We start from the raw sequence: 14,201 nt of genomic DNA on the forward strand, positions 1-14,201 counted from the left end.
GGGAGGGTTTTAATCATGCAACCTCTCCCTCTAAATTCTCAGCTCAGGGCAAGACCTGTGGCTCAGCCAGTGAGGGGAGGGGGCTTGGGGGTACTTGGGGGACGACTTGAGGAAGTCCATCAGGACTGGGAGGGATCCCTGGGGGCTGCAGAGGAGCCTGGGGACTCCGGGAGGTGTTCTAGGCACAGAGGGAGGAGCAGGGGCCTTCCCTCCCCGCCTCATTCTCCCCTCCCCTCATCCCCCCCACCGCGGAGGCTAGGGCGGGCCAGGCGCCCTGGGAGGAGGCGGTGTCCCTGGCTCCCGGCCCACCGGTGCAGCGGGGCAGGGCTGGACGGGCAGGGGCGGGGCGCACTTGGTGTTATAAGAGGCAGCCAGGGCACCGAGGCAATGAGCTATCAGCTCAGCTTGGTAGCAAGACGCTGGCAACAGGCACGCTCCCTGCTCCGGTTCAGCCTGCACGCTCCACCACCACCATGGTTGCCGTGCCCACCGCCTGGTGCTCCATCGCTCTAGCCCTGCTCATGGCCCTGCACGAAGGTAAGCCCCCACCCTTGCTTCTGCTGCAGCAGCCCCAGAGTCTGTCCATCTCTCTCTCCCCTGAGGCTGCCATGCCCCTCAAGTCAGCTGGGGGCACACAGGGGCAGGAGTCTAGCTCAGCGGCAGCCGTAGCTGCAGGGGGCTGTACAATTAGAGGTGCTGCAGGCGCAGAGCAGCTGCTGGTCCTTCCCACCCAGAGCTGCTGGGGCTTCCCCAGGCTGGCCTGGAGCTCCTGAGCAATGAGATTGCCAGCTTCCTCAATTATGCAAGGGGAGGAGCCCAGCGGGTCCCCCCATCCCAGCTGTGCCAGGCGCCCTGACCCACCTCTCCACCTCTCTCTCCCTCCTGTGCATGCAGGCAAGAGCCAAGTCGCTGCCACCCCAACTCCAGAGCAGCCAGCACCCTCGCCCCGTGCCCGAGGCTCCCACCTGCGGCCTCGCCGTTGCTCCTGCAGCTCCTGGCTCGACAAGGAGTGCGTCTACTTTTGCCACCTGGACATCATCTGGGTGAACACTCCCGGGTGAGTGTACCGTGGGGATCCAGGTGGGGCTGCCGGGGCTGGGCGTAGGGGGCTGCTGGCATGCCGGGGAGCCCCCGGCACAAGGCAGCTCTCCCTGAAGGCATTGGACTAAAAGCAATAGCTATCAGTTATGGCTTCAACTCCCACGTGGGAGCTGCCTGAGCAATAGACAGGGCTGTCCCTTGAGAATCCTCACAGTAGCCTGCTAGAATGTGCTGACTCCGTTTCCCAGATCAGGGTACTGAGGCTCAGAGAGGTTAGGTGCCTTTCCCAAGACCACACAGGAAGGAGTAAATGGTAGATGAAGACTCCATCCTAGTCTGAGTATGCCAGAGCTCACAGCGGCTCTGCCCATGCTGCCTCTTCGTGATCTTCCAAGAATAATACAATTCAACACCCGTGTCTTGACTGCACCAGGCCCTATGCCAAGCACTGCTTGTGTGTTGGCATCTCTCATGAGTCCCCCATCCTCCCCATGAGGCAGGTACTGTTGTTGTCCCCAAATGACAGACGAGAAATCTGCCCCATGTCACCTGGCAGAGCTGGAGTGGGGGCCCAGTGCTTTCTGTTCTGTCTGCACCCGTACTGCCTCCGGGCCACTGCATACTTTAAGTTGAAGTTTCTGTGTTTTTTTTTTCCTTCCCCAAATTGCAAGAGACAAGAGAAGCCCGGCACGTAAGCGTATGTGGAGCTAATCCGCATCCAAACACTGGCTCAGGGCGGGAACCCTGCCAGTCCCTGCGTGCTGGGTCTACCTGGAGTCATTACAGCTCCAACCACATCGTCTAAAATTAGCTCTGGCACCTGAAGGTGCTGGTCCAACTGGCCACAGGATCCCTGCCCTGCCCATGGCTCACCTGGGCCAGACTAAATCTGAAATCAGTCTCAGCCGATTTCACACACACATACACATGCACACATGCACACACACACACCCCCATCATTTTTAAGTCAAAGCCCTAAGAAACATTTGTCACCCTTCCAGGCAAGTGGTGACCAGGTAGGGGCAGCTTAACAGTGAGCCTGTGAGCCTGTGTGTTTACTTCTGTGAGATGGCATTTCTGCCCCTCCTGCAGGACAAGCTGAGGGTCTTCTCTGAGAACAGGGGGACTAGCCTGGCTCCACCAGCCCAAGTTCCTGTCTCGGAGTGGGGAGGAGCAGGGAGGACTCCCCACATGGGGAGGGAGCATAGCTCCCACACCCTCCTCCCCGTGCTGGGAGTCTTACTGAGCAGTGCGGGGGGAGTTGGGGTAGGGTGTGGGTGAGGGAAAGCAGAGGCCCAGAGAGGGGAAGGGTCTTGTCCTGGGCTGCGGGGCACCTAAGAAGGAGGCTGTGGTGGGTCTTCTTGAGGTCAGGGGCTGGTTACCTTTTACTGTCATGCTGGTGACATGGGTGGCCATCCCAGTGTGCAGTGTGGACAGTCCCAGCTTGCCGATGGTCCTGGTTTATCTAATCTCTCTCTCTCTTTCTCTCTCTCTCTCTCCACCCTACACTACTACCTTGCTGGCTGCCCGCCCACAGACAGACAGCTCCTTACGGCCTGGGAAACCCGCCAAGACGCCGGCGCCGCTCTCTGCCAAGGCGCTGTGAATGCTTCAGTGCCAGGGACCCCGCCTGTGCCACCTTCTGCCATGGAAGGCCCTGGTGAGTGGGCACCCAGCCTGCAGGGGTCAGAGGTGGCTGCGGGCCTGGGTCTGCCCTGCATAGCAGGGTGTGGGGAGGCCAGCAGAAGGGCAGAGTGGGTAAATAGCGGAAGGCAGGGTCCCAGGGGCCTTTAGGTTGCCCTGTGTCATTGGGCACCATCCCGTCCTGCAGGGAACCGGTCCCCCTGAGTCCCCAACTCTGCCCAGCCCTGGGGGCTTCTGAGAACATTACATCCTCACTCTTGGGCAGGAAGAGTTCTCCCCAGGTGACAGCTGAGGCAGCTCAGGCCCATAGAGGGGACAGGACTCCTCCTGTCAGGCCACACAGCTAGTCAGACAGAGAGCTGGGCCTTCAGCCTTGTCCATGGGGCATTGAGTTTGCACCTGAGGCTCAGGGGACTTGAGAGCTTTCTTGGTGAAGTAACATCCACGGCACCATCCCAGAGTGGTCACAGAGCTGCTGGGGGCCTTTGTCAAGTCTCTCAACTCTCTGGGCCTCAGTTTTCTCATCTGTCAAAGGGGTGGGAAAGTGTTCCTTCCCTCCTCTATTTGGAGCATATGGGAAAGCAGAAACTGGCTTCACAATCCCCAGCCTCCTGTTCCCATGATGGTTTATGAGAAACTCCTCCTCAGGACTCCAGTTATGGCTCCAACCCTGCCTCAGTTTCCCCTGCAAAGGGCTAGGCTCAGCTGCAGGTGGCTGGATTCTGGGAAGGCTGGCCCCTCAGCCGCCTCTTTCTGAGGCTAAGAACACATTCCCGGTAGCTCAGTTTCCTCTGTCCCCACCCCATCTGGGAAAGGAGGGGTGCCAGGTGCACAGGGTGGAAATGGATCTGCTTCTGAGGGCGGGTAGGAGTGGGGAGGGGGCTGGGCCGGGCCTGCAGCCAGCTGGCCTTGGAGCCCTGGACAGCCCCTCACTTGGGCCCTAATTCTGTTCATTCAGGACTGAAGCCATGGCAGTCCCAGGCAGTGGGTCCCCTGCAGATGTGTTCCAGGCCAGCAAGACATGGGCCCCAGCTGGCGAGCTTCTTCAGCAGCTGAGGTGAGGGGCACCTCCTGTATACCTCACACGTTTCCCTTTTTCTCCATATGGGGACCCCTCCACGGTTCCCCATGGGGCAGCCATGTGAACCTCAGAGGAGCGAAGGTGTTTGCCCGAGGTCACACAGGCAGTGTGGCACCTGGTTGACTCCAGAGCCTTGTTCTTAACTGCTATGCTCTTTGTTATGACCAGGCCTGGAAGTAGACTTTTCTAGGGGGTCGGGGTGAGAGCTTGTGACCGTGGAAGGTCCACAGGCATTCATTCAGGCCGTGTCTGAATCAAGCATCTCCCACACGTGGGGTCCAGAGGGGCCGACTACCGGGCCTGCTACCTCCTCGTGTCCCAGAATGGAACGCCTCCCTGGTGGCCCCAGCATGGCTCAGCTTGAGGCTCAGCACATAGGAGGTACCTGTGAACGTCTGTCCAACCCAACTGACTTAACACCAGAAACCCCACATCCAGCCATGCAGCACAGTGGCTAAAGGATCAGCTCCTGGGCCAGAACTCCCTTATTTGAACCCCAGCCCTGCCACGAACAAACTTTGTGACCTTGGTCTTGTCACTTGACTTCTCTGGGCTTCCAGGTCCTATTTGTGAAGCAGGGACAACAGTGCCATCCATCTCAGGGGTTTATTGTAGGTGAGACGGGTTGACATACATGATGTGCCTGGCGTATGAGAGATTGGGAGATCTTAGCCATCCCGCCTTTATCCCTAAGGGCTCCTCAGGACTGGCCAGCGCCAGGGCCCAGCCTGGCCCCTCAGGGACTCCCATCTTCGTGAGGAGACAGAAACAGAGGAGAAAAGGCAGGAGAGGGGGATAGGCAGGACCCACCATATACTTAGGAACTGTCTTAGGATGAAAAATATTCAAGATAGGACTTTGCAAGTGCGTTGCATTTCATAGCAGGCAAAGAGAGTGCTTTGCTAACCTGGACTCATCATCACACCAGTTCAGGCCTGTTTTATTATATGGACCAAGAAGGGGGCTCAGAGAAGTTGAGACCCTTGCTGGGAACCAAAGCCAGCCTCCCAGCTTGCAGGCTAAAATGACTTGAGCCAGGGTGAGGCCACCTGGATGACCCCAGAGTCCCAGCCAGGGTCTCAGCCAGAGTCAGAGGGCAGCTAGGACCCATATATGTCCAGGTGGGACCACCTTGAGCTGGACCTTGCAGAATGGGAAATTTGGGAGGTGGAGTTTGAGTGGGCAGAAGGTAAACAGCCTGGAAGTCTGGACAGCGGTATGGGAGTGGGAAGGCAGGTCAGGGGAGACCCCCTGGGCCGTCTGGTCGCTTTGATGGTACTGGATGCTGAACATTGATTTTGTCAAAGCCCCTATGGGCAGAGAAGCTTCCAGGCCTGGTGTGGCCTATCCCTGATGTGTAGACCTGACCTTGTTTTCAGGGTCAGCTGTGGCCACCCTCTGACCCTACAGCCGTGAGGAAGGGATCCAGCCCTTATTACTGCGCCTCTTACAGGGAACTCTCAGGTGGTCCATATCTCCTGAGATGCTAAACTGACCTCTCTTCAATTCCAGGGATATTTCTGCTGCCAAGATCCATTTTGCTAGGCAACAGCCAGAGGGAATGAGGGAGCCCAGGCCTACACACTCCAGGTGGAGGAAGAGATAGTTCTGGAAACTGGAGGAACTTTGGGAAGGAAGCCTGAGTGGAGATGGGAGGAGAGGGGCATCCCAGTGCTTGGAGACCCTCCATCTGTTTCCTGGTCCAGAAAACCCACCTGCCGGGATTGGTGCGAGCTCCGGCCTCCTCACCCTGGAGAAGGAGCCTCCTTCAAGGCAGCTCAGTGCCCTCACACTGCCCAGGAAAGCCTTCAGCCCCCAGGCTGCAGAGCGGCCTCTCACGCTGGCCCTGGCCCCATAGCCCTGCTGAAAGGAACGTGTGGGGCGTGCACCAGCCTGGAGGCCACGTCCGGAGAGGTGTCGTGTCTGTTGGCCGCAAACCAGGAGTGATGTGCAGTGGTGGTTGCTCCCACCTACGCCTGCCCTGGAGGCTGGATGGGTCTGCCCGGGTCTGATGTCCCAGTCGGCCCCCATCTGTCCCCTCCAGCTCTCCCTCCCCAGAGTCCTTGTACCCTTTTACCCTGGGGACACTCCTGGTGAGATGGGCCTACTCTCCTTCACTTGTCTGTATATAACTTATTTGCTTTAAGAACTTGGAAAATTTTGATTATTTATTTTAATGTATTTTTTTAGACTCTCAGTTACTTACCTGCCAATTTGTGTTTGTAATAAACAATGAAATGGTACTCTGGTATTTTGTCTTGGCTGAGGCAGGGATGGGAGGCACTTCTCCAAAAGGGGCTACTTGGAAGTTAAGAGAACACAGGAAGAGGGAGAAAAGGGCTGGGGGCAGGTGGCTGGAGCCCTGAGTTCCTTTCCCCCATGCCCCTGCTGGGCATCTCTGGCTGCTAACACACCCTCTCTGGGCTTTTGCCTCTCATGCCAGGACAAATATTTGCAGCTTTGATATCCAGGGTTCTGGGACCTGTTTCCATCAGGCCAGTAACCAATGCCCAGGCCTTCCCCAAGAGCATGTTTGGAAGGAGCCAAGCCCATGGGAGGGCCATGACCCACTTCTGTTCTGGTTGTGCTGTCCCGGCAGGGGCCACCCACGATGCCTGGAACAAATCTATCCAGTGAGAGCTGGGGTTGAATGGACTCTGAGGCTGTGTGCAGCCCTAGCAGCCAGTGATGGGCATTGTAGTGAAGCCACAGCTTGGCCTTTGTCCCTCACCCTCCCTGGTGGCCCCAGCATGGCTCAGCTCGAGGCTTGGCACCCTGGGCTTTGAACAGGACCCTGATGGGAGACTCAATACTTCTCTGACTGAAGAAGCCCAGGGCTCTAGGACCAGGTTGGCCAATCCTGCCAAAGCCCAAGAAGCAGCCCACCTGAGTCCCAGGATAGCCAGACACCAAGGCCACCCCTGCTGGCAGCTTGCCCAGACCCACACCCTCCATTTCCGCCAAACCCCCTGCAAGCAAGCTGTTCCCTTCCCCCACCCCCACCCCCGTGGGCTATGCTGAGAATGGCAAGCTGTGGCCTGAGCCAACTATTGAAAAAATAATTATTTATACCCTCCTTTAATCCTGCATTGTCTATGAGGCCAGCCCTGACTCCCTCATGGAAGAATAACATGTTGGCACATATTAAACCCCTACTGTATAATGGCACTTTACCCAAATTAACTCACTTCATCCTCTCAACAATCCTATGCTACAGGTACTTTAATTATCCCCATTTTACAGATGAGGGAACTAATGCACAGAGAAGGCAACTGACTTACCTAAGGCCACACAGCAAGCAAGTGGCAGCATCAGGATCAGGGTCTATAGTACACATGCATGTATGTATTTAATAACTATTTGCTGATAGAATTCATGGATGACCACTGCAGTATGACATTGAGCAAATCTCTTCCTCTTTCTGAGACTTGGTTTTTTCAACTATAAAATGGAAAACAATAGTCCCCGCCTTGTAGAGCTGGGGTGAACACCAAATGGATGTTACGGTGCTGGGCTCAGTCCTGGGCCTGAAAAGAGGCAGAGGCTGTTTATCAGGCCATCAGTGGTGATGATGTCATGAGGGGGATGGGCACAGGCTATGGGACCTGAGTTGGGGCCAGGGTGGAGAGGACTGGTCAGAGAAAGACTCAAGAACAAGACACTACTCCCATAGCCTCAAAGAGGAGTAAGACTCAAATAAATGGGAAGAAAGTGAAGAGGGAGCTCCAGACAGAGGAGACAGGAAAGGTAAAGGCTTGGCAGTGGAGGTGACAAAGGCGTTTCCCACAGAGGACCCCAGATGGCTGGAGCATGGTGGGAGGAGAGTGGCAGGAGATGAAGCCAGAACACCTGGAGGCCAAAGTAAGGAGCCTGGCAAGAGAGCATAGCTCGGTGGTAGAGCGCATGCTTAGCATGCATGAGGTCCTGGGCTCAATCCCCAGTACCTTTGTTAAAAAATAAATAATAAATCTAATCACCCCCCAAATCATTTTTTAATTAAACAAAAAAATAGAAGAGATTAAAAAAAACAACAACAACAAAGTAAGGAGCATGGACTTTCTCTCTTGAACCCACAAAATGTCTGGGAGCAGTAAGGACCTGGTAAGAGCTGGGCTTTGGAAAAATGCAGAGGGCCACACAGTGCAAGAGTGAATGAGGGGACAGGAGGCAGGGAAGCAAGTTCACCACAGGTTCTTAGGGGTCCATCCTGGGCCGTGAGGGTTGGGTGATGGGGCTGGCCCAGTCACTTACTTCCTCCCATAGCCCCGGCCACAGCACACCTCTCAAATCTTAGCTGAGCCTGAGGCCAGGGGAACCTCACTCCCTGGCAGCCCAGCAACCCTTCCAAAATGACCCTGACTTCTTGGAAATCCTAAAGCAACAGCCAATGGCCAAGATAGGCAGCTGAGTGGGGCAACCCGAGGATGGCAGGTGTGATGGAGGCCAGGCAGAGGAATGGAGGTTGAGGGTGTGTCAGAGGCTCAGAGAAGTAGGCATTCACTGCCCTGGCCAGAGTTCAGAGATCGGTGACTCAAATGATTAAGTGACAGAGATGATTAAAGGGAGGAGAGGAGGCCAGGGAAGCAGCCAAAGGCAGGGCGATGCCACAGACCCCTGATTCTTAGTCCCAGGAAATGGGGGCCTCTGGCTTGGGCCCTGTACTTTAGGGGGTCCTGCTCTAGCCCTCCTCCAGTCCTGCCTCTCTCCCAAGATGAGAAGTTTGTAGGGTCAAGGGTCATGTGCCCCCAAAGTCTGAGCCTGCTTCTAGACCACATTCCTGGTAGCTGGGGTCCCAGAATTGTCAGGGGAGGTGCAATAGAGTTTGGAAGAAGAAGAAGAAAATTTATGAAAAGCCACTGCTAAGTGAGATTGAACCCTGGGAAGAAAGATGTCAACATTTGGGGAAGTTTGTCTGGATTTTGTGGGACAAAATCCCACCCCCCCACCCCACCCCCCTTTTTCTGCCTTTTCCATAAATACTTAACAGATTTTATCAAGGCTTTCTGAGTCAAATGTGTATTCTTTTAGACTGGAACCACAGGCAAAGATAGGCCAGAAGGGGACACAGAGTGACCCAGATTTATTCGGGTCACATGCACAAATGGAAGTGGACACACAGGGGGGTTCAATCCCACGTTCAGGGCTATGCGGCCTGATACATGCAGACCAGGCTATGGACCAGGCCCTTTCCTGCCTCAGGCTGCCTCTGCCTCTCCCTCCACCCCCTCACTTGGGAAAGAATCCCAAGGAATCAATTTCACTCTCTGTCTCTCTCTGAATCTCAGAACTTTCTTGAGAAAAGTCATTTGTCTATCAGGGCAATAAATCATTGGAATGTGGCCATCCATGCGTTCAACAGTTATGAACAATCACCCACTCAGAGAGTCTTGTGAACAAGACAGACACAGCCCCGCCCTCACAGGCCAACAGGAGAGCCCTTCAAGAAAGCACTGTTAAATACGAAAATAAAAGGAATAGCAAACATTTATGGGGTGCTCATTAAATGCTCACTGCACATGAATTCCTTGGTTCCTTACAGCAGCCTTACACAGCAGGTTCTACCCTGATTATTCCCATTTTAGAGAAAAGATAACAGAGAGGTTAAGTAAGTCATCCAGAGTCACAGAGACATGTGGCTGAGCTGGGATTTAAACCTTAAGCTCTCAATGTGTATGCTGTCCTGCTGCTCTGAGAGGATATAGCCACTGTGTGATGGAACCCCTGGAGTGGGGGAGCCCCAGGTGGCTTCTTGAAGGAAGTGACATCTAGGCCAAGCTGGAGGGGATCAGTCAAGTGAAGAAGGAGGGTGGACAAGAGTGTTCCAGGCAGAGGGAACAGCAGAGGTGAAGGCTCTGTGGGGAAGGGAAATATTCTAGCCCCTTACAGGGAGTGAAGCAAGGAGGGGGCGTGGGGAAGGCTGAAGGGGGCAGGCAGGAATGGGCAGCGCCCTCCAGAGCACCCAGCAGTGGGAGGGGCTATGAGCAGGGACATCTACAGCAGCTGTCACCCCCCCTCCCCTGCCACAGTCTCAGACAATGTCTCCTTGGAGAATATTACCACGCTGTTGACACTCTCTGTTAGTGCTTCAAGCGTTTGGGTCAGGACACGCTTGCTGCCCTCAGGGGTCTCACAGGCTGGCAGGGAAGACAGACAAGGGCCTAGTGAAGGGACAGGAGGTAGGACAGTTTATGGGCTGCCCTTCCAGATGGTGAGGTGTAGGGGAGGGGGAGGGGAGGAAGGGTTTAAAGAATGAGTAAGGTTTGCCCAGGCTGGGATGAGGGAAAGGGCCGGAGCGTGGAAGAATCTGGAAAGAGGCAGCCAGCCTCATCGTCAAGGGCCAGGCTGGAAATAACATCCATGACCAGGAATTTGAACTTGAGTGATGGGGAGCCAGTGAAGGTGGCTCATCGCCGGAGAGAACCAAGACAGGAGCTGGCCTTGGGCAGCTGGCTTGTCCATGGCCTTTCCTGCCATGCACCCCTCAACCTGGCCCCGCCAGTGCTTCCAGCTCCCGGGGCCCCTCCCAGCCCCTCACAGGGGATAGCAGAGTGTGGGCCTCGCCTCGGCCTGCCAGGGACCTGAGCCAAGAGCCCTCAGCAGCTCGGAAGGGGGCCATGTGCAGGCCCGCCAGGAACCCTGGAAGAGGAATGTGGCCTAATTAATTCTCCAAAGCTCAGAGGGCCTCGCCTTGTGGGAGCAGCTGTCAGGACAGGCCTGCCAGGATGCCACCGGCCCAGCCCGTCTGTCACTCAGTGCTCAGGGACAGCAGGCTGGGAGCCTGGAGACAGGGGCCCAGGGGGCCAGCCCCTTGCCTCCAGGCATGCACGTGTCCTCCAGCCCCTTCATAGCAAATAATACAATAATAGTAATACAATAATAGCCAACAGGCCTTGAGGGCCTACTGTGTTCCAGGCCCTGTGCCAAACATGTTGAACTCATTTCTCATCAAATCATTACAAGAACCAGTGAGGTGGGTACTATTATGATGTCCATTTTGCAGATGAGGAAACTAAGGTACAGACAGAATTTCCCTGGCCAGGATCTTGCCATCAGAAAGCACATAACGGGAAAGAATCTGAAAAGAGAATATATATACAGATGTACATGGATAACTGAATCACTTTGCTGTACATCTGAAACTAACGTTGTAAATCAACTACACTTCAATAAAAATTAAAAAGAAAAAAGAAAAAAAAGAAAGTATAAGTGGAAACTGGGATGTGGACCCAGGCAGTCCCAGGCCCCAGAGAGCATGTTGTCATAACCACCACACTGGGCTGGCTCAGCAAGGGAAACCAAGGCCCAGGAAGTGGGATGACTTTCCCAAGGACAGTTGACTCAAAAAGGCCCCAGGATACTGAATGGGGTCAGGACGTGCAGGGGAGAAGGCCATGCCCCTGTCCTCTGCTTGAATGGAGTCCCCCTGAGATTTCCCACAGGGTTCTTCCTCCCTTGGCCTGTGGGTCACCCTCAAGGATGTGTGCTTACTATTCCAGTCAGGTGGGGCTGGAGGAAGCGGTCCTGTCTTCCTGCAGTCTTCATGCATTTGGTCCCAGTTCTCCCATTGCCAGCTGGGCTGCACACTCTCAAAGACTCTTCCTAGCCACCCTACCCCTCCCTCCACAAGGAGGGCCAAGGGAGGCTCAGAACTGTGCAGAGATGCGCTGGACCAGCGCCTTCCAGCTAGACAGTGGCAGACCCGGAATAGCATGAGCACCTAGACTGGCCTGAAGCCAAGAATCTGCCCTTTCTTTGCCAGCCAACCAGAAGGAGGGCAGTGCAGCCACACCATGGCCCCTTTCTGAGCCTCAGTTTCTCATCTGCTATACGGGGATGAGAGGACCAACTTTATCCTGGAGTTCATTAATAATAACATCTCACCCTAAGGATAACTCATGTGTCAGGCACCATCCCAGGAACTTTATTTAATTTTTAAAAACTTTTTGAGAACAAGATTTTATTCATGGTTGTATAACAGAGCATCATAAGGCTGTACCATATGCATTTGTTACTCTGTAGGTGTGTATTTAAGTTTGTCCCATTTCTCACCAGTGCAAAAAACACCATGTGCTACATTCATGCATAAATTTTATACCCATTAATTGTCTTCTGCTGCATGTTTTTTATTGAGACATAATTCACACACCACAAAATCCACTCTTTCAAAGGGTACAGTTCAGTGGGTTTTCATATATTCACAAAGTTATACAACCATCACCACTCTCTACCTCTAGGACATTTCCGTCACCCCGAAAAGAAATCCCTCACCCTTTAGCAGTCACTTCCCATGTCTCTGGCCTCTGTAAATTATGAATCAACTTTCTGTCTCTATGGATTTACCTGTTCTGGGCATTTCACACCAGTGGAATCATGCGATGTGTAGTCTTTTGTGTCTGGCTTCTTTCACTTACATAATGTTTTCAAGCTTCATCTATGTTGCAGCATGAATCAGTACTTCATGCCTTTTCATGGCTGAATAATATTCCCTTGTCAAGACAGACCACGTTTTGTTTATCCATTCGTCTGCGTTGCTTCCGCTTTTTTGGCTGGAGCACTTTATTTTAGCCCTCAGCACCCCTAGGGGGAGGTGCTATTTTATCATCACATAGACCCAAGATTGAGGTCCAGAGAGGTTACGTAACCCACTCCAGGTCACTTAGCTAGTGAGTGGCGGTGCTGGGCTCTGCCCCATGTGTCTGGATGCAGAGAAGACGGCCTTAACCCCTGAGCATTACTGCCTCCTCAGTCAAAGCAGTAAAGTTCAGCACTTCAGTGACTTCAAAGAGGTGGCACCCCCACTGGGCACTTAGCAAAGTGTGGCACTTCTCAGCAGTATTTCTGAAGGTGGCAGAGCCAGGGCCTGCCAGGTAGGGCCCCAAGCTAGAATAAGGGCTTCAGGACACCCAATAACAAAGAATTGCTATCTCAGCACACAGGTGATTCTCCCAGGATCAAAAACATCAGTCCACACCCAGGGCGGCCGTGGGTGGGGTCGGGGGCTGCTCCCTCTGCTGCACATCACTGGCCTGCACCCCAGAGCCCATTTCTCTATGCATCTCCCCTACAAAGCCATGGCTCCTCTCCTGGTTCTGATGCCCTGCCACTGGACAGCTGAGGTGGCTCCTTGGACGAGGTCGAGGTCAAGGTCAGAGCTGCAGCTGAGGCCATGTGAGACCTTGGATGGCTCTCTGCCTCCTCAGGCCTCCATCTACTAAATAATGAGATGAGAAATCTTAATGTTTTCTTTTTTCTTTTTAATTACAAAGATAGGACAATATATACAAAAAAGCTTGTGGATTTAAAAAAAATGGGAAGAACATAGGAGCATCAAAAATAAAAAGCGAGTCTTCTCCCGAACTCCCACTCCAAGGCACCTTCTCTGAGAGTGGGCAGTGTAGACTTTTTCTATGGATTCAGATATATGTTTTCTACTTGATGTTTTAGAAATGTTTCAGATAATAAATGGCAATATGTCTCCCTATTCTGCAACTTTCTTTCCTCACTCCAGAGGCCAGCACACAAGGATCCACTCCACCTTAATTTTAACAGCTCCACGTGGTCCCTGGTATGGACAGACCATTGTAACTTTACCATTCACCGGCCAATGCCTTTCGGAAGGCCTCTGTATATTGTTTTCATAAACACGCTGCAGTAAACACCTTGTTTATACATCTTTGTCCACAAAGAAGAGATTTGTAGACATGAAATTACGGAGTCAAAGGACTAGCACATTTAAAATATTCTGCCAAGACTGAGGTTCCGGTTTGCACTCCTGTCCCCATGGGGTACAAGTGTCCTTTTCCTCACATGCCTTCCAACTCTGGGTTTTATCTATTTCTTTTTGTTTGCTGCTCTGATAGTGAAACCATTTCTTCGTAAGGAATCTTATGGGCAAAAGAGACATGTGCAAGAGACACATCAAATGTCCGACGCCACATGGGTTGAGGAGTGTGAGGGGCCTGAGACGCTCCCACTCCTGAGATGTCCCCCTCCTTCTCCTCTGGTGCAGAGGACCCCTCTAGGGTCTTCCAGTGCAGCTCTCTAGAATCCTATTTGGCTGCAGGCCGGTCCCTCTAAGTCTGGCTCGACCCCCCAGCCTCTCAGTTCTGCCCAGCGTTTTGGCCTCCCAGGGAGCTTAAGGATGGAGGAGGGGCTGGTCAGTCTTCCTCAGCTGATCCTACACTTCCCTAATAAATGTGCCTTTGAGTAGGGCCCTTCCCAGGGGTGTCATGAGAAAGCATGCATGATGGGGGACTCTGGGCACCTGAACATGCAGATGTTTCAAAGACGGGGAGCCCGGGGCGTCCTGTTTCCCTCTCAGCCTGTGATCCAAACTAGCCTTTTGGAAAAGGCTGGTGGACCCTACTGCCTCTGCCCAGGCCTTACCTTGTAGACCCAGGTAGGCTGCTGTCCCTTCTGGGCTCTAGGCTCCCAG

The 14,201-nt window shown here is 53.7% G+C and overlaps 1 protein-coding gene across 1 annotated transcript; it reads left to right on the forward strand.

The window, feature by feature from the left end:
- The first annotated feature begins 340 nt into the window (after nt 1-340).
- Nucleotides 341-6,001, forward strand: EDN2 (endothelin 2). Its single transcript, XM_010959784.3, has 5 exons — nt 341-537; nt 895-1,057; nt 2,579-2,701; nt 3,644-3,742; nt 5,279-6,001. Exons 1-5 carry the CDS (start codon nt 474-476, stop codon nt 5,370-5,372), a joined length of 543 nt encoding a protein of 180 aa, XP_010958086.1. The 5' UTR covers nt 341-473; the 3' UTR covers nt 5,373-6,001.
- The last annotated feature ends 8,200 nt before the right edge of the window (nt 6,002-14,201 follow it).

Source organism: Camelus bactrianus, chromosome 13, assembly GCF_048773025.1.
Source record: "Camelus bactrianus isolate YW-2024 breed Bactrian camel chromosome 13, ASM4877302v1, whole genome shotgun sequence".
Lineage (NCBI taxonomy): Eukaryota > Metazoa > Chordata > Mammalia > Artiodactyla > Camelidae > Camelus > Camelus bactrianus.

Excerpts from the sequence above, each read along its gene's own strand:
- EDN2 (XM_010959784.3), top strand. The coding sequence starts at position 474 with ATGGTTGCCGTGCCCACCGCCTGGTGCTCCATCGCTCTAGCCCTGCTC. Across the intron at positions 1,058-2,578 it reads ATCTGGGTGAACACTCCCGG|ACAGACAGCTCCTTACGGCC; the intron begins GTGAGTGTACCG and ends GCCCGCCCACAG. Across the intron at positions 3,743-5,278 it reads GAGCTTCTTCAGCAGCTGAG|GGATATTTCTGCTGCCAAGA; the intron begins GTGAGGGGCACC and ends CTTCAATTCCAG.